The 24,192-nt window shown below is 35.1% G+C and overlaps 2 protein-coding genes across 6 annotated transcripts in view; one reads left to right on the top strand and one right to left on the bottom strand.

Moving 5' to 3' along the window:
- The window catches only part of ARF5 (ADP ribosylation factor 5), a 540,324-nt gene that overhangs the window by 291,310 nt on the left and 224,822 nt on the right, over positions 1 to 24,192 (top strand). The window contains exon 1 of one of the 4 annotated variants that reach the window (XM_050782584.1): positions 22,018 to 22,021. The exons of the other annotated variants lie outside the window; for them this stretch is intronic. The gene's annotated coding sequence lies outside the window, so the exon portion shown is untranslated. Of the gene's footprint in view, positions 1 to 22,017; positions 22,022 to 24,192 lie in introns of those variants that run through there. 4 annotated transcript variants of the gene reach the window in all.
- The window catches only part of ZNF800 (zinc finger protein 800), a 35,817-nt gene continuing 16,944 nt past the window's right edge, over positions 5,320 to 24,192 (bottom strand). Inside the window, exons 5-6 of one of the 2 annotated variants that reach the window (XM_050782567.1) lie at positions 22,053 to 23,745; positions 5,320 to 20,519 (exon numbers count right to left, since the gene is read on the bottom strand). In XM_050782567.1, coding sequence (XP_050638524.1) covers position 20,519; positions 22,053 to 23,745 — 1,694 coding nt within the window. In that variant the 3' untranslated portion in view covers positions 5,320 to 20,518. Of the gene's footprint in view, positions 23,746 to 24,192 lie in introns of both variants that reach the window. The other variant, XM_050782566.1, reaches the window with a different exon arrangement.

Below are 24,192 nucleotides of genomic sequence, written 5' to 3'. Positions count from 1 at the left end.
CAAACAGTTCTGACAGGCTGTATTTTTCTCTGAGAATTAAAGCAATAATTGAGCTGATAGATAAAGTTGGCCAAAAAAAAAAAAAAAAAAAAACCCAGAATGATCAAAATTAATGGTGTATTTTTATATAGATGATCATGAATCATATCAAGATAAAAATATATAGTTACAAACTGTTTTGAGAAACAAATGAAAAACTATTTCTGTGATATAAATTTGAGGTTGGAGATTTTAAAATTTAGAAAATGAAACAAACATTTGTGGTTTGACATTTATAACATCATTGCTTCTCACTGGCCTTAAGATAAACTGTTTGTACAAACCGTACAAATTTTTACACAAGTCTGAAGGTAAATGATTTCCCTGAAAACTTCATCTGCCAATTCTTTCTCAAATGGAAAAGTAAATATACAATTAGCTATTTTTGGTAACCAGCAGTAACAGCTATTTATAAATTTCCCTTATTATTTTTTAACTTTCAACATTATGTATCATAAATCAGTGACCCTCTCCTCCTGAAAGAAATGTGAAATACTACATCATGTTGCATGTGAGGTACTCAATATGCTAGAAGTAAATAATAATTTAACAACTCTGTCCATTCATATTAATAAAAAAAGTTGTTTAATAATAATAAGCGGTATAGTAAAATGGAAAGTTCATGGACCAAGGAACAAAAAAATCCCAGGCTCTACAATTTTCAGACATTGTTAAGTAAAAAAAGGCAAGGTGCAGAAAGGTATGTATAAGATGCTACCATTTGTGTGAAGGACAATGTATACATTTCCTTGATTTTACATACATGAACTAGCTCTTGAAAGTCCAAGAAATTGGTAACTTCTTGCCTCTGGGGAAGGTAATGGAGGAACTGAGAGATGGGGTAGGGAAAAAACTTACCTTTCACAGTATTCCTTTTTGTACTTTTTAAAAACATGTTATTACATATTAAAATAATCTTAAAGAGATAGCTGGCTTCTATTCCTGACTTCTTCATCAGCTACACATTTGACCTTGTGCAATCACTTACCTCAATTTTCTCCATTTTAAAATACTAAATCTCTAGATTCTCCATGTACAACTCAACAGAATTATGGCTCAATTGAAGGTATATACAAAATATCAGGTGGTGAAATAAAATAACTATTAGCCTTAATTTGCAAAGACTTACTCTTCTTTTTATTCTGTATTGAAAGTAAAAGTGTGGTTAACCCACTTTTTAACATATCCAAACTATTGCTTCTGAGATACACACTCTCAAAACATTTCAATTATTGAATAAATATTAAATGCAAGTATAAAGAGGTAGAATTTTTGTGGTAGAGTTTCAAAATTGAACCTGAGATAGGAAAAAGCTGAAAATCACCCATATATCTCCAAAAAATTATCCCAAGAATCTTCTAAAAATCACCCATAATCTTTATAAACAGAAGATACTAAAAGAACCATAGAAGGCCAAGAGTAGAGCAATAGAAAGCTTAGACCAGGAAAAGTAGGACATGAAGAAGACATTACAAAAAAGAAATCAAAACTTACTGATACCTTACAGAACAGGGAGAATGGGGACAGGCCTGGTGATCCATTCTTTCATAATTCTACATGCTGCAGGGTAAAACTGCTAGCCTTGGGTCTCAAAGGGCTTAGAGTCTAATCTGGGGGGGGGGCAATATAATTAATAATGCAATAATAACACAAAGGATAGAAGTAAAAAATAAATGGTAAGGTAAATGTGAGTTTATCAGAAGAGGTCTCCATGAGTTGGAACTCTCAAGAACAGATTCATAGACGAAATAAGACTTTGAAGTCTGCGTAATAAGCAAAGTGGTGGTGGCAACATGGATAAAATGAAGAAGTCAAGCAAGGAGAGTCAGTTCTAGTAGGATGGGAGCAGTAATCGTAGATAACAGGGTGATGAATTTACTTTTAGACATAGTTTGATTCTAAATAGTAACTTGGCTAAAAATGTTAAAAATTTTTTCAAACGTTGGGTTGCCAAATTTTCTTTATAGAATACTACATAGGAATGGTAACATGCTAGTAGTATATCAAAACTGGCTGACTAGGCAAGATCAACACATATCTAGATCCAACTTTTTAATAAGCAGGGCCCTGAGGTATGAGAAAATCACACTTATACAGGATGTTTGGTAACCATCTTCCAGTATTTTCTTGCAGCTACCTAATATTATTTCCTAACACAACTTTCATACTCAGGAATCAACTCCACCCAAAAAACACAAACCAGGAAATCAAGAGGTGCCAGTTTTACTTTGCCATTGATTAAGCTTGTGAATTGGGCCTGGGTGATGAAATTGAGTGCTGTGGGTTTTAACTATATGAAAAAATGTCGAAACAAAATAAACCAAAAAAACCATCTGTCAGTGATCTAGTGATTTTGTAAAGCTAAAGCAAAGATGTATAACCACTTAACTTCTAGCAAAATACACACTATAAACTCAAGATATTTGTTATTACATGGATAAAAAGGTGTGTGTGTGAGAGAGAGAGAAAGAAAGAGAGAGAGTGTGTGTGTGTTGTTATTGGTAGCATACTGATAAACCTTGTAAGAAATTTCTAAAAATGTATTTCTAAAATGTTGGCATAGGGCAAGAAAGAATATCAACAAATATAAAGAAGGCTATAAAGCAAATGAAGTCCTCAATGTAGAAAGCATATATTCTAAAGTTCTATTCTACTTTTTATTTTTGTTATAATCCTTCAAACACCCAAATACACATATCTTCATCAATAATCTCTTAGTGATTTACTGGGGTGTGAATGAGAATATAGAGCCTTGCCAGGAAAAAAAAAAAACTGATGTTTAAACAAATTTATTTAAAATGAGAGACTTGAAACAGGTAAAAGTTTATGGTTAATATAATTGTGTGTTACAGCAGTGTGCCTTGTATTATTTGATGTGGATATTAGGCTTTAATGCTAATACCCATCATTGATTAAAGTATAAATAACAAGAAAGAGAAATCATTTTCAAAGCATTAAAACAAAAAACTTTAAAAATATGTGTGTGTGTGTGTTTACTATAGATCATAAGGGAATAACAAAAATTGTTTTATTATAGCTATCCTCTTCTAATTCAGATCTGTCATTTCTATTATTAACTTCAGTTTTTAGGAGTTATAACTCAGCCATAACATTTACTGTATTGAAACTTGACAAAGTCTCCTGGGAACTCTTTCCTTTAAAGGCATATTTTAAAAGTTAATGCCAAAAAAGTTTGATACAGACCAGTGGCATCTTGAGTGGTATACAGACCTATGCTTTATTTATTAAATCAATGGTTTCATCCCAAGCAAGGCTGATTTCTGAAAAGTCATCTTGCATATCCTCGTAAGTACCCACTGGCCTGGGGATGCGTGGTGGTAAATAGGCTGCTTCATTTCACTTTTAAGGAGACAAAAATTTCCACTTTAATACTAGTGTTTTCTAGATGGCAAGATCAGAAACAGTTTTATTGTTATGCTCTTCCTCCAGAAAGGAGATGGAAACGGGAAAAACCAGTGAGAGCCACAGGATGACGATGTAGGATCTACATTTCATTAAATATTCACCAGTCAAAAAAGTGCAGATTTGCAAAGTATAATTAATATATTTAAATCATCTGTTCAACCTTTAATAGTACCTTTATTCCCTTAGACTCTGGCTATGGATACTAAATTGCTTAAGTTTCTCGTATGGATTATGTCAAATTCTATCAGGATCAGCCAGATGGCTTTCTCCTAGTTTTCCTTGACTAGATTAGGCACACAGACATAGTACCTGCCTAGATCAGAGGCATGGGAAGTAAATCATAAAAATTCCTGGACAGATCAAAGCTATGGGACTCAACAAATAAATCTTATTTAGTCCAAGAACACTAATAAATTGCTTTATTTTTAAAATAAGATTTTTCCTTTTTCAAGAAATAATCTTGTAAAATAGGTCTTACAGATTTTATCTTAAAACCTCTCTGAATACAACACATAAATTAATTCATATTGCCTAATACTATTACAATTTAATTATTCAGTACTTCTCAGAGTAACATTAAATACACGTTATATTACATATTTTATATGGGGATGGGGGTAACAGAGAGAGAGAGAGTGAACCAGAGCTACCCAAATACCTGCTCCCAAATGAAAAACTAAAATAGATAGGTATTATCATAAATCACATAATAAATGAAAAGAATCCATGTAGTAGTATAATATGTTGATTCTATTTATTCTTCCTGGCAATCCCTTCAAAGTCTATGGCTTCAACAACTACATGAACACTAATGACTTCTAAATCTCTAGCCCCTGGGCAATTTCGATCTTGACCTCTAACCTGTGTATCCTACTTCTATTAAGCATCTCCAATTAGATGTCCCACTACCACCTCAAACTCAACATACATATCTAAAATTTAATTCAGCATTTCCCCCTGGAAAAGTGTTCTTCTTCCTCCTGTATTCTTTGCCTTGAAGCATGGTGCCACCCACCTGCTCAACTAGAATGCCTGAAACTGAATCATACTAGATTCTTTCTTCGTCTCCACTGCCTGGAAAATTTCATTTCTGAAATAATTATTTCACCTGTATCCTTTTCTATAGTCTCATTGCCAAAACCTGAATTTACATCCTATCACTCTTACGTAGACTTCTGAAATAGTCTCCTAATTGATTTCCCTCACACAGTCCTACATCCCCACCTCCACTCCAATTCAGTTCCCTTGGTGCTATTATACGTCCCTGTTTATAATCTTTCAACAGTACTCCTAATCTTGAAATACAGTTCAAACTATTTACTTGGTACATAAAAGCCTTGTTGATTTGTCCATTTCCCTGTCTCATACTCCTTCCCTTAATCTACATGTGATTTCATGTCTCTGTACCTACATGGAAACTTTTTCTGCCTATCTGTTTCAAAACTCAAGAATTTAGGAATTATAAGTCTTTCCTAACTCTTCAGTGTGCCTTAATATTCCACGTCTGTGTCCTTAAAATGTATTCCTCCTCCATCATACTTGAAGAGGAACTGCACTGCTTATGTCTGTACCTTACTCAGTGCCTCACATGAAGCAAGAGCTTATCTGTTTACTGACTGAATGAAATAAGTCTATGTAAGACAGTGAAATCTGAAGAATACTCATGGAATGCTTTAACTTTTGATACTGAACAAGCTCTGCCAAAAAAATTGTATAATTTAATTTGCTTATTATTACTAATCTGTCCCCATCATATTTTTAAATAATTTATTTCATCTTCTACTCAATAAAGCGTGCTAAGTTGAAATCTTCAACCTTTAAAAGGCAAATACCTCATTTCAATCACAACTAGTCTTACAAGTAATAAACTCTTTAATTAACATGTAATACAAAGGCCTGCATTACTCAAGAGACTAAAAGGAATTTGGGTTAATTCAACCTAGCAAATACCTGTTTGCCTGCATATCTAGGACACCATCTACGCATCAGTAGCATGTAAACAAATCTAGCTGTCACCACCCCACAGCCCCCAAATCAACTACAGGCACATCAGTAAATCTGTCACGTATGCCCCAGTATCCCTTCAGCTTCCTATGATCAACCCAGTAAGGTTTGGGTTATTTTTAATTCTTAGCAACAAAGTTAATTTAGTTATTTAGAAGCTATAACATTATTTCCACCTCTGTATGGAACATACCAAATTAAAATTCTAACAAAGAGGACCTGAAAGCAAAATATTTTTAAGTAAATAAATTAATTTTTAAAATAGGGCTTATTCAAAAACAAACTTGTCAGTCAATGCCTTAAAAACGATAAACACACCTAGTCCTAACAATATCATAACGAAAATTAAGCACGTGTAATCTTCAGAGTTGAGTTTTATTTTTAAGAGGCAACAGAGTCTCTGAACAGATGACTTGCTTCTTCTACTTTTATTTGACCTCAAAGGACCATAGCTGACAGGAGGATAGGAAATGAGAAATTACTTTTAGATTCAGGTTTATCATTTATCTGATGGTCATTGGAAAACAAGGACAAAGTTTCATCCTCTGCATACTGAAACTTTAATGGAAGACAATATCCAAAACAAAACTATTTTAGACTGGATCTAAAGCCCATTACACTTGTCTTATAGAATAAGCAAGAGTAGGAACAGATACACCACACTTAAATGAAAAAAAAAGGAAATCTTTTAAAATGTAGATGGTTATTATTTATAGCCTTATTGTTCAAAGTGTGGATCATGCACCATCAGCATGAACATCACATGGAGCTCGCTGGAACTGGAAAAAAGGTCACACCCAGAGCTCCTGACTCAGAATCTGCATTTTAAGAAGGTCCCACATGATCATATGTTAAGGTTCGAGGTTCTCTGGTTTATATAGTTGAGTAGTTCTGGCTATCCCATCAAATTACCTGTGTAGTTGGTACAAAATATATAGGAGCTTGGACACCACCACCAGAAATTGCAATCTGATAGATGTGGAGTCAGCCAGACATCTGCATTTTTTCAAAATTTTGTCGGCTATTTGAATTCATATCCTGATTAAATAACCAACCACTAGTGTAATCAAAAGAATTGTGGCTTTACCAAAGTACAGAACTCCTTTAAATACCAAACTCCTGTACTCTAGTACACTGAAAATAACATTTTATATATTCATGTTTCAGGCACTCTACTTTGTAAAACAGACAAATGTTAATTTATATATTTACATATAATCCTTTATAGGAGATTCAATAATCTCTCCTACAGAAAAGTTGATGTCAACTCAGATGTATGCCCTTCTCCAAAGAGACCCAAACTGATTCTTTGCTGGAACAAAATAAATCTGAAATCACAAGGTATCACTAGCGCATAATATTACTTGTGATTTTTTTTTAACATGGTAAGTCATCCAAGAGGGAAACTTTTATTTATACTAACAGCAACTCAAATACTCAATTCAATCAACAACAAAGTTAAAATAAAGAGTCAAAAACATGAGAACTAAAATATGAAAAAATACTTTATCAGTGTCACTGATATCACTACAGGTATGTAATGAAGCATGCAAATGTGTACTTGGGAGTATAATTAAGTTAGGAATAAAGACATAAGTTAGTATTGCTTCTCATCAATAATGAGCAAAGAAGACTGATCCTGGCATGATACTGGAGCAGTTTTGCAGGTCACTTAACCAATAGCCTCCATCCAAAATGCATTCCCTCCACAAATTCTATTGCTCACAAACTGTGTACTTGGTACTGTGTTCAGCACTCAGGACACAAAGACACAGCCCTGCCTTCAAGGGCCTTTTTCAGTCTAGCTGGGGAGACCCAAATAAACAGGTAGTTACAAAGCACGGCACTAACTGCCACAACAGGAGAGGGAGAGGGTGGGATGAGTATATTGAAGGGTACTCAGCTGCCTTGGAGAGACAGGGAGGGTTCCTAAGAAATGAGTCCTGAAAGAAGAGAGGTGGGTAATACAAGAGGACATTCCAAGCTGAGGTCTTGGAAAAAAGTGCATGAATTTGCACTTTAAAAATCACTCTAAGGCCAGGTGTGGTGGTGTGTGCCTGTAATCCCATCGCTTTGTGAGGCCAAGTCAGGAGGATTGCTTGAGGCCAGGATTCGAGACCAGCCTGAGCAACACAGAGAGACCCCATCTCTATGAAAAATAAATAATAAAAATTAGCCAGGTGTGGTGGTACAGGCTTGTATTCCAGCTACTCAGGAAGCTGAGGAAGGAGAATCACCTGAGCCTAGGAGTTGGAGGCTGCAGTCAACTAGGATTACACCACTATGTACTTCATCCTGAGTGAAAAAAAGGAAAGGAAAAATCACTCTGGCCTCAGACATGAAAAAAGCCTAGACTTATAAAATTCTTGAGAGTAATCAAGTCGTATTTTTCCTCAAATCCTAAATGTTTAGTACAGTCCTTGGCATAAAGTAGTTGCTCAAGTGTAGATGGCTGAATAAACAGGTGAATGGAATTACATATAAAGAAATTTAAAATCCAATAAAGTTTAGCCCATGAACTATATTCATGAATTCACTAATATTTATTCATTCCATGTGTTCTAAACATAACCTATTCTTGATGACTTTGGATGAACAAACTCAGCTTACGTCGAAAAGTGTATCGTTTGGAAAGGTTCTCATTCAACACAGTTTCGTTATTAAGCTTTAGAACTTAAGGCAAAACTGCTGTTACCAAGTAAAAAGCTTAAAGCAAAACTGTGTTGAACATGATTCTCTCCTAAGATGCTGAATAGATGAAAGCCACACAGTGAAGGCCCTATATAAGATGACGCCTCAGGCCTCAACGTGTGCACAATTCCAACAGAGACAGAATTATTCCAAGGCCAAGCACAGAGATACAATTATTCCAAGCCCCAGTGTAAGAGCTACCTTTCCCAAAAAGCTTTTTGTGGAAATGCCCAAAAATAATATTTAGACCAGGAAAAAAATCTAGTAATCTGTTATTTGATTGGAATTTCCTCAGAAATACAAATTGCCTCCATCAGACAAGTGTGACACTAAAACTGCTTTGATTGAATCATCGTCAAGCCTGGTTCCATCTTCTGGTTAAAAAGGTTCCACAGTGCCCTCACTAAAGTGTCAGTGTGGAGTAGTTAAGTTGTTCACTCTCATCTTTAGGGAAATAAATGCAAAAAGCAAAAGGGAGAAACCCACTACTATTTTAAACTACAGATTAAGGTCTGTGAGAATGTAGTAAGAGTCTAGGACCCTGTAACTTCCCTGCCTTTGCTTCTTGGTATCTGTTTGCCTGTACTGCCTGTACTTTGCTATTATCCATTAACTCATTCAACAGATATGTTTTAAGTGTTACTATGTCCCAAGCATTGTGCTAGGCCTCAGGGTCTACATAACTCTCCCTAGTCCCTTACATAAATCTCTCCAGTGGGAAGAAAGACATTAAACAAATCAATGCACAAATATAAACATAATTACAAATGGTATTAGATGACAGTAGGAAAGGAACATGAAACAAACAAGGAAGGCAGACATACTTTATCTTTATTTAGAAGTGACATTTGGCAGAGACCTGAAAGATAAGTAAATTAGTCAAGTGATGAACATACAGTAACAACAGATCTGTGTTTTAGGAAGATATTTCTAACAACACAATGGATGACAGATTAGAGAAGGTCAGTTAAGAGACTACTGCAATAGTGAAGGTAAGTGATAACAAAACTACTAACAGTACAGATGGGAAGGGGAAGCAAATGTGAAAAACATGCAGAGGCAGGATGGATAGGCATTGATCACAGATTAGGGAGAGTATAAAAGAAAGAAGTTAAGGCATTTGCCAGGATTCCAACTAGCATAGGTAACTGGAAGGGTAGGAGTTAGAATAACTGAGACAAGGAGCACATAGGGAGGAACAAATTTTAAAAGGAAGATAAGTTTGGATTACTGAGTTTTTTGTTGCATTTAAGATACCGGTGACACATTCATGTGGAGATGTCTGATATGCAGCTTTGAAAAAAAATGGTCTTAAGGAGAATGGCCAGACTAGAAAACAGATCTGGAGTCATCTTTATAGAAGTGGTAAGTGACACGTTGGGAATAGAGAAATCACTAAGAGTATATAAAAAGAAAAAAAGACATTAAGGAAACCTTAATCCATGTTTGAAGACCTAGTAACAAAACAAAAGTCAGTGGCAAAAGAGAAAGTATTAAATTTCACAGAAACATCAGTCCAGTAAACATTTATCAACACCCACCATGTTCTAGGTACTATGCTAGACACAGGGGTATAAAAAAAAAAGCCAGGACCCCTACCCTTAAGAAATGTATAGCTTAGAGAAGAGATAGAAATAGATTATTTCAAGAGAGTTGTAAATGGGGCACCACAGAGACACAGAAGGGAGACACCCAGGAGGTCAGGGAAAACTCACTGATGTGAGGCATTGAGATTAAATAAAATTATGCAAAGAAAGTTGGTAAGGGCAAACCAAATGAAATCAAGACAATGCTCCTGGACTTCTAAAATACTGAGTAAGATAACTGGTTTAGGAAAGAACTTGGTTGGAAGGAGTCAAAAGAGGCTAAAGTGATTTAAACTGGAAAGAATAATCTGTTCTTGGAAGAAAATAAACATAGAATATGAAAAAAGGGGACAAGGGACAAGGGGTTTTTGGCCAAAAGTGTACAAGTTTTGGGTGAACTGTTACAAAAGAGAGATTGAAGGTGCCAAGCTGTGTAAGGATTTGGGAAGAAAGGTGGGTAAAGAGAACTTATTTGAAGTTTGCTGAGCTTTATTTAATTGTGTATTTCTATCTCATTAGAAGATTTCACTAAAATATTACAGAAGTTCATTACTTTCCAAAGGTTTGGGGCTTGTCTGCTTCTTTTGAATGCAATACTGGAACTGGCCCAAAGTGACCCAGTTATACGTGACCATGAATATGTGGAAAAGGTAAATTTGTAAGCACTAATGGTTGCAGAGGTCAAGCATGATGTAAAGAGAGAAGTCACTAGATTTCACATTTATGTGGTGACCTTCAAGTGAACTTTCAACTGAAATATAGGGGTAGAAAAAAATTACAGATGGTTCACAAAGTGAATGGCATAGCCATGGCTCTAGCACTGTTCATTCATTCATTCAAAAAAATATTTACTGAATGCCTATGATGCACTAGGAACTAGCGTGGACTTTCGTGAATCAACCATGATCAAGAGACAGATTTCTCAGAAGCTTACAGTCTGATGTAGAAGGAAAAGAAGGAAATAAACAATTACAGTGTGACAGAATCAGTACTAACACAGGGTAGTATGAGAGAACATGGAAGTTTGACAGACTAGATGGCAGTAACTAGGTTCAAGGTAGTACAGAAGTTTATTTTTTGACTGAAAGGAATTTGAACATGTTTGTAGGTTGAGGAAGAGGAGCTAGTGGACAGGGAGACAGAAGCTGGGGAGGGGTAAAGAGGAGGAGTTGTTGGAAGAAAGTCCAGTGAAGCAGACAGGCAAGGGTGGAAGTGCTGTACTTGGAACAGAAGAACAGCTCTTCCTCCAAAGAAGGGACAGCAGATAAAAAATAGTCCTGATGTGAAAAGAGAGCATAAACAAATGTCCTCTACTTTTTGTCATGATATAAGCAAGATCTGACTTTTATAAAGGAAGCAAAGATGGGGCTGAAGGCTTAAGAACAGTGTGAAAAGTTTGAAACAGGCAAGGATAAATGAAATAACCAATCAACTCCACTTCTTAAGATTATGTAAATGAGAGAAAGTACCATCAATCAAGTATTGTAGGCATGCTTTGTTTGGATCTGGAAGTGGAACACGAAGTGAAAGGTGAGCTGCATTTCATGGAATTAGATTAAGTATGAATTAAACAAAAGTAAATATTAAGAATTATCAAGAAAAATCACTAAATGCACACCCATATAGCATGCAATTATATATGGGCTAATACTAATACAGTCCATGTAGCATACCATGAGTTTGAACCTGTCACTATTACTTAGTAGCAATGACAGAATCTAGAAGGTTCACACAATGAAGGCAGGCAACAGAAACCATAAGTAACCAGAAATGATGAGGAATCTCACATGTAGAGAAGCTATACAAATTAGATCATGTGATGGGAAAGGAAGTAAAAGCCAAGACAGACTATTGACTAATGATACGCCTGAAGATAACTGAAGTGTTGTTCCTGCTTTCCTTCTTTCTTCCTCCATCATTCTCTTAGCAACTGTTGTGTGCTAGGTACACTACGAGGCATTGGTGATACAAAGAAGACAATTCTTGCTTGTAAACTCAAAATACATTCCTGCACCCACAGCCTAATGTTTACAAAAAAAAAAGTGTCCTGAGTTTGCTATTCAAAACTACATATTGTTCAATAAGACATTAATCATGAAGAAGCAAAATAATATCATAGAAGATCAGCAAATTCTTGAATAATTAGCAAAAGGTGCCACCAAAAATGGCATCAAACTCCAGCATAAAGGCCCATAAAATAACGAAGTGCTCTAACTTAATAAACTTCTGTGTATCTTGGCTTTATCACAGATGTTACATTTGACTTTTCATTTAACGGTTGGATTATTGCCAACAAGAAGGCAACAAACATCAAATGGCAAAGCAAGATAACCAGAAGCTAAGTGTTAGAAAGTATTTCAGAAAGAAACTGATACAAGTTCAGTGATCACTACAACAGCAATATTTACTGAGCTCTTCCCTGAGCCAGGTATTGTGCTAAGTACATTATATACATCATTTAAGCTTTTATAAACTCCCATAATAAACATACCTATAAGGTAGTTTCTAATATAATCATTTTACAGACAGGAAAATTGAAGCTTAGAAAGATTTGGTAACTTGCCCACACTACAGAGCTAGTAAGCAAAGAAGCCAGGACTTGAACTCAGGTCTTCTTGACTCTTAAAAAATCTGTGCTTTAACCATTGTATGATTGTTTCCCCAAAAGAATGGAATGATGCTAGGCATATGATGGATGCTGGATAGTGTCTGTCATCGAAGGAACGAATGACAGGATATAAAGCAGCCATTGCACAGTAAGCCCAAATGTGGCAAGCATAAATAGAAAAGCAGAAACAATACTTTGAGGATTCACTAAATCACCAACTCAAACTGTGCAGCATAATTGTGGATGTCTGGAAAATAGCAGCAACTGACACAGTGGCCTAATATGCTGCTACAAAAAATGTGATAGCTCTTTCTGAGTGAAAACTTTAGGCTGTCTATGAATCTACAAAGCCAAAGAAAGAATCATCAGGCAGTTTAGAAAAGGAAAGGCAGATACTGATCAAAAGATGTTTTCTCAGTATGGAAAGGACTGCTGATATTGCATGGACATAACAGTCAAGATCACAACTTGCCTTTCATTCTGTCACCTTTCAAAAGAAAGAAAAACATGTATACTGGAAAGCTCATCACATTTTAGGACTATCGTCTTTTAAAAGATTCCCACCAAAAGATTCCTACTATGGGGCCCAGGGCCATGTTTTATGCCACTGACTCTGCCACCATGATCACAAGTGACAGGACCAAGAGAGAGCAACTGTCCCAAGAGCAGCCAATCTACAGATTGACCAGCAACCTATGAAGGGGCCCGACATGAGAGATTTGCCCAACAAGCAATGTCTCTAACTGGACTAATTAGATTTCCTCTTATAGGAGACTGAACTCAAGCTGTACAGAAGGGGAAAGTAGCTGAAAGACATAGAGCAGAGGGCAGAACGAGGCAGTTACGACCATATCGAGAAGACACAGGGTGAGGTAATTCATTTAAAAAAAAAATAAAGCAGTCTGAAAAGGACTAATAGCAGCAGAGAAGCAATACTTCTGCTGCTCGAGGGCAACATCCAGACACTAGAGTTGCATTGATTTCTTTTTTTCTAATTTCTGTAACACCTACCTAGTTGAAATCTGAATGGTGAAGCCAAGTTGTACAATTACCCTTGGATTCCTATAAGGCCTGGTCACTCACATCTCCCATATTATCCCAAATAAAGTCTTCTAATAAAACTCCCCTTAGAAGCTACCAAGTAAAATTCTGTGCTTGCAACTCAAAAAAAGAGCATAACATAACATTTGTATATATGGGTACATATGCACTCACACACCTCCAATTAGATGACATGGCAAGCTGGATGGTGGCTGGCAATCCAAGTATTGTAGGTCTGACTTCCATCTTGCAGCATTTGTGGTTTGAACAGTGTTACTTACCCCTAGTTAACTGTTCTAGAGAGAAGGGCCTCTATCCTGAACCTTAAAAATTAACACCTCCTACCATTACAATTGTGCACTTTGAAATTAAAAAGATATCCAGGGCAGTTAAATAAACAAAACCAAAACAAAACCAAAAACTCCTTTAAAAATTTCTTGCCCATATGTATGTGTAAATCTGTTTGTGGCCGAATTTTATGGGAAATAAGTGAAGTTCTTCTCTTAGAACCACAATAAACAATAGCTGATTAGTCAAGATGGCCAGGTAAAGAAAGGAAAAATCGGAAAATTGGGAAGACGTTTTGTGGAAAGTATAACTTCTAAGTCCGGAAAATTATTTGTTAAGTTTCACTAAATGTGTTCTTGTTTATCTCTGTGGGCCTCATTACCCTATCATCCTCTCAAAGCCTACCTACACAAAGAAAGGAGAATGAGGCTAAAAAATTCTCAAACATCTACAAATGCCCAGTGCACTGCATCACAAGGAATTTGATATATATCTAATAAGCAAGAGGCATGCAAATAACATGGCTACTCTCCTACAGAAGTTTATATAAAACTACCCTAACATCTTCCTCCCTAACAACTTCTATGTCAAAACTGAAGGAAACTACATAAAAATTATTTCCCTAAAAGTCCTGGGTGGTTCAGGTAATTCAATCATTTGTGCACACTATGTTCCTAATGCTTCACTATTTTTTTTCTTAGAAGAAAAGTATTCTTTGCTTTTTCTGTCCATCTAAAATAAAAGCTACTAGTCACAACTAGCAGGTACTTTAGGGTTCAGGTACACCAAAGTAAGAAGAGTTTCAACTGTTTTTAAAAACACTTTTGCACAGCTGGGAAAGTCTGACTAAAAGCCACAGTTCTATTTCTCAGAGCTAATTTATTTTCAGGACAGTCCCACAAACAGATGGGATTAAAATCCAATTTTCAAAACCTAACTTGTAATGAAAGCTAAATGCACCTAAGGTTCATTTCGGTATAATAATTTCTCATCTGAACACAACATCATTACATACTCTTGTATTGAAAATGTTGCCAGATTATACAGAGCAGGACAGCCAGATAGGATGCTCAAGCATCCAAAGACAGGTTGTTTTGTTTATTTTGGCTATTTTTTCAATCACAACATTCTACTGTTTAAACATTACAATGTTTTGCATCCCAGGAATATGTTCTCGCTACCTGACACAAGCACTTGAGTATCAGAAACATAAAGAAGCTGCACAGGTATAAGAATACCAGCATTTGATCTGAAGTTCAAGATGTGAAGAGTCATCCAAATCTAGGGACTCAAAGGTTCTCTGGAGATGCAAATTATACTAGTCCCTGAACACTGACATTTCTAAAATCATCACCTTATCATTTAAAAAGCCAGATCAAAAACAGGTGTGAGAGTAAACTCTCTCAGCAGATAATGTAACAGTACTAGGGCCTTAGCTAAAATGTGGAGTACTGCCACAAATGACAACCATCGACAGGACTTTTAATAATTGCTATTCTCTTTTTATCTTTTCATGACACATTCACCAAAGAAATTTCTGATTCAGCCCAAATCGTGCTCTCCTGAAGAACCTTTTATTTCCATAATTGAATGCTTCCTTTCAAGCAGTACTACATTGCTACAAGTTTTGTTTCATCAAAATATTTTAGCATGTTATCCAATTAATATTTGCTTCATGTCAGTATCTTACACATGACCAAAAGTAAAACAGTTGTGTGATGAGACAAATAACTAATGCAAATGTTGAGACATATGTATTATTCTGGGGAGAAACCATAAAAACAAAGCCTAACTTAAAATCAATGTGCTTAAAACTCCCTAATGTCTTTTTCAAAGTAAATGAAAAATGTATGAGAATGATAAACTACTAGTATCTGACTAGAAGAGAATTAGCAGCAAATAATATAGTTGGTTGCCTTCACTGTCCCAATTAAATACAAAACCAGCAGATAAAACTGAATGTGTAGCAATAAAATTCTCTCATCTAATGCATAAATTTATATGCACAATTAAATAGGTAAAAAAATCCATACTTTCATGTTGTGCAAGTCACTTACAGCAATATTATATAACATTTATTGTGATATGCCAGAAACTATTCTAAGTGCATTATAGGTATTTTTCATTTTATCCTCAGAAAAACCTATAAAATAAGAAATAATAGCCCCATTATAGGTAACTATAATCCCCCTTATAGGTAACTAAGGCATGGAAGGTTTAAGTGAACTTGCACAAGGTCTCACATAGGAAATAATTTATGGATCCAAAAATTTCACCAACTAAAATTCCAGATCATTACATTAAGCTGACAAAATGATAATGTAGTAAATGTGCTTTGCAAATACTAAAATGTGCAAATGTAAGGTTGCACTAAGGGCACAGGTTTTGTCAGATCTAGTGTAAGTTTCTTACCAGCTATGTGAACCTAAGTAAATCACTGAACTTTTCTAAGTTTCTATTTTCTGTTCCGTAAAATAGGGATAATGAAAGAATAGGTTTTACTTCATAGAGTTGTTGGTAGGATTAGGGACATTACGTGTGTAGATTTAGCAGAGTGCTTGGCATATAACAAGCACACCATAAATATTCATTATTATTAGCTATTACTAAGAATTATCTTTCTTTTTTATAAACACTTAACACTGGTAAAATTTCCTAAAAATAAGTGAAATTCATCAATATTGAGACGATAAAATTTTAAGACTCGAAGTCTCAAAATACATGATAGTAAAATTTAGGATGGAAAAGGCTTCCTTGCCTTAATGCCATTATCAAATATTTATTTAAAGTGTCTTGGTATAGATGAAAATGTGCTAGGCACCATACAAAATTATCAAGACAGTCCCTGACATCAAAAATGGACAATCAAGTAAATTAATTCTGCTGAGTGGACACAAACATCAAAACCTCCAACTTCGGGCATTTTCTCAAGCAGATGCACCTATGGTATGCTAGGTCCCTTTTTGTTTGTGGTGTTGTAGTGGTGCAAATATGTAGAGGAAGAGGCTTGAAAATAATAAGCCTCCCAAATTTGGTATGGAGCAATAACGATTCAGGAGGAAATGAGCTGCATTTTCCACACTCTTACCCTTCCAAAAGACACTTTAGCTATCTTGGTACTAATGATTTCCACTAAACTAGAAGAAATAAAGGCAAGGTAGGAGCTGGAAGCTCAGAGGAATAGGGTATAGAAACAAATTAGGAGGAGAGAAATGAATCCGGAAAGTTAGTTAGAAAAGCCAAAATAATTGTAGGTTTTAAGTGAGACATGTTTTTAATCTGCATTCTACCATGTGTTTAACGCCTTAAAAAACCACAGAACAGCTATTCCTGAAATTGCTGATCCTTATTCCTTTTCAATTTTATCAAGGATCCCTTTAGCTCTTAAAGTCAAAGAGACGAAAGGATAGCACAGAGTGCAGAAGGATTTTGTCTAACAGCACAGCCAATATACTGCCGCATATATCTTAGAGCTTGGCTTCAGATCAACTGAAAGCCATGGCTAAATCATAATCCTGATAATCTATGGATTCCATTAGAAAAATAACTTCTCCAACTCCAAACTAGGGATCTAGAATACTTCAATGGGTCACTGCAGGAAACCTGGAAACATAATTTCCAAAATTTTTGAAGCATCTCTATCTCATTTTCAGAAGTCACGCTGTTTGAAGAGATCTTTTGCAACTTCACAACAGGAAATGATAGCCACTTGTACCTATCTCCACATGTATCTGCCATAACACCTATAGGGAAACTCCTCTTTCTATACCCACAGCCTCATGCCATAGCAAAATCATTAACTCCCCACTACTGCATCCATAGGCTCTTTAATGCAAACTAAGTACAACAGACTATTTATTGACCATAAAGTAATATAATATGTTCCTAAAAAATGTGAAGGTACATTTCAACAACTAAAGCAACCTGTGTCAACCAAAAACTTAATTCATATATACAAAACTAGGCAAAAAACTAAAACCTAAGAATGGGTAATGCATACATTCTTCAAAGATTTTCTTCTTAAAGAGTAAAGGGGAGGGGGAGGGAATGGAGACATAAACAAACAAAAAAAAATGGTTGTTGTGTATTCAAGGTATGTCTAGTGAACATCTGCCCAATGTCAGCTATACTTCAGCTCTCATTTGTACTATTCAAACTTATGAAGTTGAAGTGCAACCTACACCTGTTGTTTCTCCTCTTCCACCACACTTAGGAATGGAAGGCATCTTTAGGAAGGATGGTAAGTTGAATTCTATAGGAAAACTCTTAACTGATCAAATAGCAGCAAAGGTAGATATAATTTATAGCCAGATAGGTCTTATATAAAATAAGCAGTTTATGATGGCTCTTTGTGTGCTTTAATCCTCACTATAACAATAAAAAGTCACCTAAATATGTGTTTACGTAGCCTACATGCAGAAAAGCTTCCCGCACAAACTTCTTAGGCGTCTTCTCAAAAGCCTTAAGCCTGAGCCCCTGAAACGACAGAGCTCAAGTCAAATCAGGAAGGATGAAGACCAGAAAGGAATACAAAGAACAATACTTCCTGGCCACTTGTTTGTTCTACCTTTCTAAACTGGTCCTAGTTCAGCTTCTCTTACATATGCCATTATCAATTAATCCAGCTATTATGATGTTTCCAATCTCTCTAATTTAGGCAAGTACTGACACAGTGCTATTTTTCCTACATGACCCAGATGAAATCTTTTGACAGCCCTAGAACTCTCATTTATTTCCTCCTGTAGATTCCTATTCTGTGGCCCCAGAATTACTACAGAGGCGACATACTGTGAATGGTCCTGTAGAAATGGGTGGGTAGAGTAAGGGAATTCTAGCAATGGGCTCCCCACCTCCAACATCAATTTTTCTTTCTTCTCTATAGTATTTAACAAGCAAGCAGAGAGGAAAAGGCTGGCATACAAATGAGAGGATGCTGCAAAGAGCAACCCCAAGCTTTTTAGGAATCCTCATATCTTTTCAGGGGTTATCCGCATTTATCTGGAAAATATCTTTGGAATATGTCTTGTGTGTAGGAATGCATAAAAGATAACACCTTGCAAAAGTCAAACATATAGGTTTAATAATGTGCAACTAATGAAGATGGCTTATAAATGAAATACCCACCTACACATTTAGTTCCCTAAATATATTATACTATTAGTTATTAAAGTTAGATCTATAAGTACAAATTTTCAATATGTTGGAAAGTAAATCCGTTTTTAAATTAAAGAGAAATTATTACTCTATTTCTTAGAAATAAAACTATCAGAATATAATTCAAGTGTAGCTGCTCATAGTCACTGAATAAGTTTAAATTTGATAATAAAACATTTAAGTTTCAACCAATGCACCTTTGCTGAAGCACATTTAGCTGAAATAACTTCGAGTCTGGTTTATTTCCATCACATATAGTACATTTTTCCAACAAGAGCATGTACATTCAATATAGAACATTTCCAGCAATAGTTACAGTCTTTCTAGTTTCCTTTCACAGTATATTTTAGTGCAAAGCACTGGGAAGGTAAATGTTTTTCTAGCTATAGAATCATTTTATTAAGATCTTGTGGATCTTTAACATTTTAAAATTTTATACAAAAAGTATATAGATGGACAGGGTCCCTCCTAAGTACAGGTGTGAACCTATATAAAAACATGGTATATTTTCTGCTGTACCTTTTATAATTATAATTTGACACAAATAACTAAAAAATAAAATATTCCCTAAAAAGTACAAAATATTGATACACAAAAACCTGCCCAAAATTTCATAAAGATAGATGTATTTGTTTTTCCTAAAATCTTGATTACAAAAATGGACAAGAATTAATCATTTTCTAAATTTTACAGTAGGAATCAAATATTATCTAAAGTGGTCCTTTAAGATTTTTCTTGGGAGAAAAAAAAATCAGGGCTTACACCCGCATCTTCCTTTTGTAGCAATATTTAAGGAAATAAACTAGTATCATAAGAAGTGGTTGTGCATGGATTGTCTGCATCCATAAAATATCAGTAAGCTATTTATTACCTTTATATTAACATTAGTAAATGTGTGGTCTTTAAAAAAATAGGAACTGAAAAATAAGGTTGCATCTATCATTAAAGTGCTTTGTATAAAATTTAAAGAAAAATAGGGGAATGTTTAATTTTCATAAAAACCTACATTTACAAGTGAAAAATGTAATAATAATCCATGCATGAAAATGAACTGGAACTTTCCTGTAGTATATATTTTAGGATGAAACTTTCAAACACTTAAGTGCTGGAGAACAAGCTAGAAATAAATGGATGTAAAAATAATTACAAATATTTAGTAAGCTAAATATTTATAATGTGCTGATACTATTTTGTCTTTTGTTCCTAACATATACTCACTAGAAAATCATATATCTATACAATTCAGATGAAAATGTTGCCAAATAAAGTGAAATAAAACTAAAATCACTAAGATATAAAGTCTTTGTCAATTGAAAATTGATATTTTCTTCAGGTTGTTGATCACTTAATCAACAAATTGTTTAGAGAACAAAATTTGTAACATTTTTGTAGAAACTGTAGACCAAATGCACAAGGTCAAGGGCGGTTAGCTGATGGACTGTGATGACAACATGTAATGTCACAGCTACTTGAAAGTGCTGGAATAGGCAGTGCCTTAGAAACAAGTGGTTAGATGGTTATATTTTAGTCAGAAAACAGCAGTTATAGTTGAATATTTAGAAAAATGTTTCTCTGTTTTTTCCTCTTAGTACCATTTGAAGATGTTTAGTGGTTCTAACACCAATTTAAAGTCTTTCCACAAAAATGAACTCCAAACCTTTTCGTACATCACTTGAAGTTATCTGAGGAGAAATGGGAATAAATGAACACTTTTGAGTTTACTAATAAAACCTTGTTTTTAAAATTACGCAACAGTAAATTACTTCTAAAAGATGGTTTCACCTCAAGTTTTCCACACAGATAAAAAAATGTGTGATAATCAAACCACAACATTTGACCTACACAGCACTCAAACTAGTATTTTGCTTTAGAACCTGAATCTGAAACTAATTTAATACTCATTAAATACATTAAATGCCTTAATACAAGGGACACAGGTACAGAAGGTGAACTTTTAAAATATATATAGACTTGCGAAAACAAGTATAGCGAGTCTACTCATTTTATATTGCATTTTTTAAAAATCTCCGTTTGTTCCAAAACTTCTTTAAAGTAGTATTTTTTGGCAGGGTGGGGTGGCTCATGCCTGTAACCCCAGCACTTTGGGAGGCTGAGGTGGGCAGATCACCTGAGGTCAGGAGTTTGAGATCAGCCTGACCAACACGATGAAACCCCATCTCCACTAAAAATACAAAATTAGCCAGGCCTGGTGGCTCATGCCTGTAATCCCAGCTACTTGGGAGGCTGAGGCAGGAGAATTGCTTGAACCCAGGAGGCGGAGGAGGCAGTGAGCCGAGATCGCACCACTGCACTCCAGCCTGGGCAACAAGAGGAATACTCCATCTCAAAAAAAAAAAAAAAAAAAAAAGCAGTATTTTTCTTTCTTCCAAATATGAATTTCAATTTTACTTTTCTTACAATGCACAACCACAAAAAAACCCTAGTTAACAATATTAACTATGTTAAAATTATCACCAAAAAGTTTATTAAAAAGAGAGGGAAAAATAAGAGCATCTGAAACCTAAATAAGCATTGTTTCCATAGATCAAAACTAAAAAACAGTAACTAACACACACTCCCAAGGAGAAGGAAAAAAAATCCAAACTTCTATTTACCAACTTTCCCCCTTTGCCTGGAAGCACTATGTTAAAAGTAAATGATAAATGCTAATCATTTTTAATTCAATTTGGGGATTTTTTTTCTGAGTGCAGCACTTTATTTAGCCGTCACAGATTAATTTTTACAATAATTACAGTGCCTCAAAATATTTTTTCCTATAATTATCGCCTTCACAAGTTCATTCTAATATATTTAACTTTCCTACAATTCATTAATTAGTAGACTAAGTCACTGAATCAAATTAAACCTGTGCAAAGTTAGTTAAACAGAAGACTTCTATTGTAAACATAAGCCAATATAAATGTATATATTTTACAACATTAAAAGGAAAGCACTGACCCTGTGCCATCTACCTATAACTAATTGCATTGTCCTGTGGAAGATAAGTTCTGAAGTTAACTTTTGTTCCCAAGCCACTGGAATAAAGGTCACTGAAGAGGTAAATGCAATATGCACATTACTCTTGCAGTTCCCACTGCCATGAGATATATGGAAGCAAACGTGTTAAAATGGAACCAGCTATAAATTATGGTCAAATGATTTTTTTTTTTAGTTCGATGGGGGGAAAAAAGCAAAACTCTGTAACTGTTCCTCACCAGACAAGAGCCTTAGATCTTGTACTTCGGCCTTTGGTTTTGTTTCCTTCAGGTGAATTGGAAGCATTTGCCTTATGAGTTTTCTTATGATGTTCAAGATAAGTCTTTTTGGCAAATGCCTTTCCACATTTATTGCATCTGTGAAGAGAAAAGTTTTTTGTGACTTTTACTTCAATACCGACGTCAGCTACTTCATACTTTTTACTAGGAGAGTTAGAAGTGCCATCATGTTTTGAATCACTATGTTTTGCTTCGTCCCTCGAAGGGCCTCTTTTTGCCACTTTATTTAGAACAAAATCAATAGGCTTTTTTATAGCTCTGATCTCTAAACTGGCTGTTATTTTCCCAAGATAACGAGATGACTTTTTATGAACCACAGTTATATGTCGTATCACATCGCGCTTCCGACGAGTTTCATAAGTGCAAAGAGGACACTTGTAGAATTTAACATAAATGTTATTTCCATCTGTGTGCAACTCGATGTGTTTAGTCAAGTTCTGTTTGGAAGTAAACTGACGTTTACAAAGTTTACAGTAAAGTTGCTTAAAGTCAAAGCCAGCTGAAAGTTTTGGTTTCCTGGTTTTTTGCTGGCCACCTGCAGCCGACGGACTAGTTGATTTAGGGCTTTCAGAGTCTTGTTTAACTTTATTTTTCTGTGCTGCCGGTGTGTTCTTTTTTTCATTTGAATGATTTGTTCCCTTTAATTCATTCTGTGGAGAATGGGTAATGGAAGGGGGTGAAGATTCTACAGAATCTGCTGGTTCAACTTTAACTTTTATTTCTGAACTGTTGGCAGTATTATTAGGGCCTTTCTCTCTTTTAGAGTTTGTTCCAGAAAGAGTTATCTTGTGGACAATTTGCATATGTCTTTTAAGCATTATTTGTGAACTATATTTCCTCTTGCAAAGGAGGCATTTGCATGCAGTTAAATTGTATTCAGCCTTTGAAGACGACTTTTGTTTTCGAGTCTTAAAAGATTTTTTAGGAGAAATAGAATCCAGGAACAAAGGTTGCCCAGGCTTTGTTGCTATATCAGGAGTAATTGAATCCCTCCTTAGTCCTCTATGAACTTCATCAAAATGCCTCCTTACATTCGCTTTTGTAGCAAATGATTTACAACATACTGGACAACTCCTACTTAATGGAACTAGAACATTCTTACTGCGTCCTTTAGAGGACTGGTTTGGATTCTTTCGTGTTTCAATGTACTTTTTTAGTTCTTCCATCTTTTTCTTGTGTACTTTTCGAATGTGACGGCGAACACCTCGTCTAGAATTGAATTCTTTTCTACAAAGACAACATATCAACTGGTGACCAAAATCAGAATTGTCAGAAGTTTCCAAGTCAGCCTGCGACTCCTGAGGTTGTTCATCACATGTAGGTGCAACTTCATCTGTAACAATCTCAACAGGAGGGGGCTCTACAGTTTCCACCTCTGTATCTGTAACCGGTACTGTTTTTGACTGTTCAGTGCTAGCTTCCTGTATTTGAACTTCGGTTTGTTCAGGAGTACTGCTTGACTCTGTGACTTCAATAGGATTATCAGTCCTCGAAATATATTGAAACACTGCATTTTGATTAGTTTCTATGGGTTCTAGCTTAATAATATATTCTCGTTTGTCCACACTTGGATATATGGCTTCTAGGAGATCATTTATGGCTTGGCTTTGTTTATCATTTACATCAGGAAGGTCTGTTAAGGAAAAAACAACATTTTAATCTGAAGTAATTAGCCTGCTCTAGCCCTCTAATATTTTAAGATATATGAACCTCTCAGAATCTATTATATTACCAGTTTATTTTTATAAGAGCATTATCTACTTTTCAATATTCTACAAAGACAAAAACTAGTATTAAACTAAAATTTCCTTTAATTTAAACTCTCATCATGATACACAAAAATGTTAAGGAACATATATAATCTGAAGGACTACTTTTGCTTCAAATGCACTTAATATAAAATATATAAGCACTTAAGTGTCCTAAATAATATTTCATATTTAGTCTGAACGTTTTAGACTAGCAAAGGCAACTCAAATTCTCATAACTCAAGATTGATAAAACAGCATAAAAATGTTACTACATAACCAAAAATGGTATTTTTTAGAAAACATAACAGCACTCCTATTAGCTTAATCCA

The sequence above is a fragment of the Macaca thibetana genome, chromosome 3 (assembly GCF_024542745.1).
Source record: "Macaca thibetana thibetana isolate TM-01 chromosome 3, ASM2454274v1, whole genome shotgun sequence".
NCBI lineage: Eukaryota > Metazoa > Chordata > Mammalia > Primates > Cercopithecidae > Macaca > Macaca thibetana.
Note: the sequence above shows the minus strand (reverse complement) of the source record. Positions and strands in the feature narration are given on the sequence as shown.